Source organism: Chenopodium quinoa, unplaced genomic scaffold (genome assembly GCF_001683475.1).
Source record: "Chenopodium quinoa cultivar QQ74 unplaced genomic scaffold, ASM168347v1, whole genome shotgun sequence".
NCBI classification, from domain to species: domain Eukaryota; kingdom Viridiplantae; phylum Streptophyta; class Magnoliopsida; order Caryophyllales; family Amaranthaceae; genus Chenopodium; species Chenopodium quinoa.
In genome coordinates, this window is record NW_018742381.1 from 1,414,869 (window position 1) to 1,417,112 (window position 2,244).

General features: G+C 34.4%; 1 protein-coding gene across 1 annotated transcript; it reads left to right on the top strand.

The window, feature by feature from the left end:
* Window positions 1–668: 668 nt before the first annotated feature.
* LOC110697281 lies at window positions 669–2,034 on the top strand. Its single transcript, XM_021874650.1, has 2 exons — window positions 669–1,047; window positions 1,289–2,034. Exons 1-2 carry the CDS (start codon window positions 964–966, stop codon window positions 1,808–1,810), a joined length of 606 nt encoding a protein of 201 aa, XP_021730342.1. The 5' UTR covers window positions 669–963; the 3' UTR covers window positions 1,811–2,034.
* The last annotated feature ends 210 nt before the right edge of the window (window positions 2,035–2,244 follow it).

Sequence of the window (2,244 nt, forward strand, 5' to 3'; positions counted from 1 at the left end):
AATCAATTTTTTAAAAACCCCAAAGCCAATGTGGGTGTGGGCCCCTCAAACGGCCAAAATTGAGAAACTCGGTTAAATGTAGCGGAAAAAGGCAATGTGATAGTAGAAAACATTTTATGTAATAGTTGTTTAAAAAATGCGGTAGTTGTTAACAAAAGTGCAGTTTTGGGTGGTAGTTGTTGACAAAATATCCTAATATTTATACTTATTTGACCATATCTTATCATATTTGAATTTATCTTAACTCTAACTAAACTTATTGGTGCTTATCCATAGCTATAGATATTTATTGGTACTTAATGTTGCTTATTAGAAGTAATGATAAGAATGTTTTTTTTTTCAACATATTTGTACATATTGATAATTATTGGTACTTATCTTAAATTTATGTTATTCAATAACTATTGAAAATAAGTTGAAGATAACATACATCACGGCAATGTCTTAATTTTCACTTGATGATGATGACGAGTTGACAATGACGACGTTGATAACTGAATTGATTGATTCTATATTGTGCATGAGCCGGTTGAAAACAAAACAGGGACAAAATGTGGAAAGTTCCAAATTTTCAGCCAGAATTATCAGCAGAAAAGTATAATGAGCAATATGATAATTACATGTCAAAAATAGCAACCTCACAATTTCCACCAAACAAACCCTTATGGGAACTTCATGTTATCAATAGCCCTAAAGGCCACCATGTACCAGCAATCTTCATATTCAAGTTTCACCACGCTATTAGTGATGGCACCTCCCTCATGGCTGGTGTTAATTCTTGACAAAGAAAAAACTTATTACATCTCAAACCCAACAAAACACTACTTCAAAGAATTTGATCTAGTTTTTCAAGATTAATGTCCCTAATTTTATATCTTCAATCATATACTCTTTATATGATTTTGGACAAGTTGTTGGGACGATATCGATAGTCATACTCCAATTAGGTCTGGAACTATAGACATGACTCTTCCATTTTCGGCTAGAGTTTGCTCGCTTGCTTTATCACTCAATGATGTTAAAACAATCAAGGATCATCTTGGAGTGGTAATACATGATTAATAATACTAATTGTTATACTTTCATACTTCCTTTTTTATTATTTTTTATTTTTTTTTTTATTTTTACTCGCATCAATTTCTATTTCAAGAAATTTCAAATACTTGCATCACTTCTACTTTGCGAAATCAATTCTCTCTACCTCTTTCTAATCACACTGTCCCATTACTTTTTTTCCTCTCTATCTCTCGCATCACTACTTGCTCATACTTTCTCTATTGATGAACAGACAATCAATGATGTGGTCATCGGAATAATATTTTTGGGAACTCAATTATACTTCCAAGAAACACAGCAGCAACAGCTCAAAAATGCCCGAGCAACAACATCAATACTCTTCGACATTAGGAACGTGGAAGGAAAATTAAGCTTGGATGAAATTATCAAGGGAAACTTGTGGGGAAATCGAATTTTGATTATGGAACTTCTACTCCTGATTTTAGAGGATGAAGATCTTACAAATCCTCTCAAATTTATCTTGAAAGCTCATAACATTATCAATAGAAAGAGGAGTGGTATCTATAGTCCCTATCTTTTGGCCGGACCGCTTGAAATTGTTAGGGCATTTGGTGGCCTTCAAGTTCGTCCTATACCACGCAGTTCATTGACGGATGTCTTGCTAGGTCGTTGGTCTAACACGACGACTAACCCTCAAATACAAATTTATAATCCAAAAAATTACCCTAGACTAGCTAGTGGCAAGTTTAGGAGTCGAACCACAAGGAGGTTTGAAAGGACCTTTGAATTGTAATTGAATATTGAGTCGTGGAAAACAAACTAGAATGGATGATTGTTTCTAAGGTTTAAACTAAGTAATCTAAGGTGTTTAATTGCAATAAAGGAATGCTAGGGGAATTAGATCACTATGCTTGCCTCTATTCAATGTCCTAACAATGGTAATATGCTCAATTCATGCAAAAGAAAATGGATTACGGTCCTTGTCTAATTAATAACTAGAATCGTCTCGATCTCGAGTCCTCCGATCAACCAATTACCAACCCGGGTAAACTCCAACTATAACCTAAGCTGACAATTGTCAAAACAAATGAGACCAAGTGACTTGACTAGAATCCCCAATCCCTTGGTGGAAACCAACCAATTCCCCCCTCCATTTCTAGTTCTAGGGTGATCAAGCTTATTACTAAAAGTTTTAGGGAACCACAATAGTAGATAGTCATGAATTGA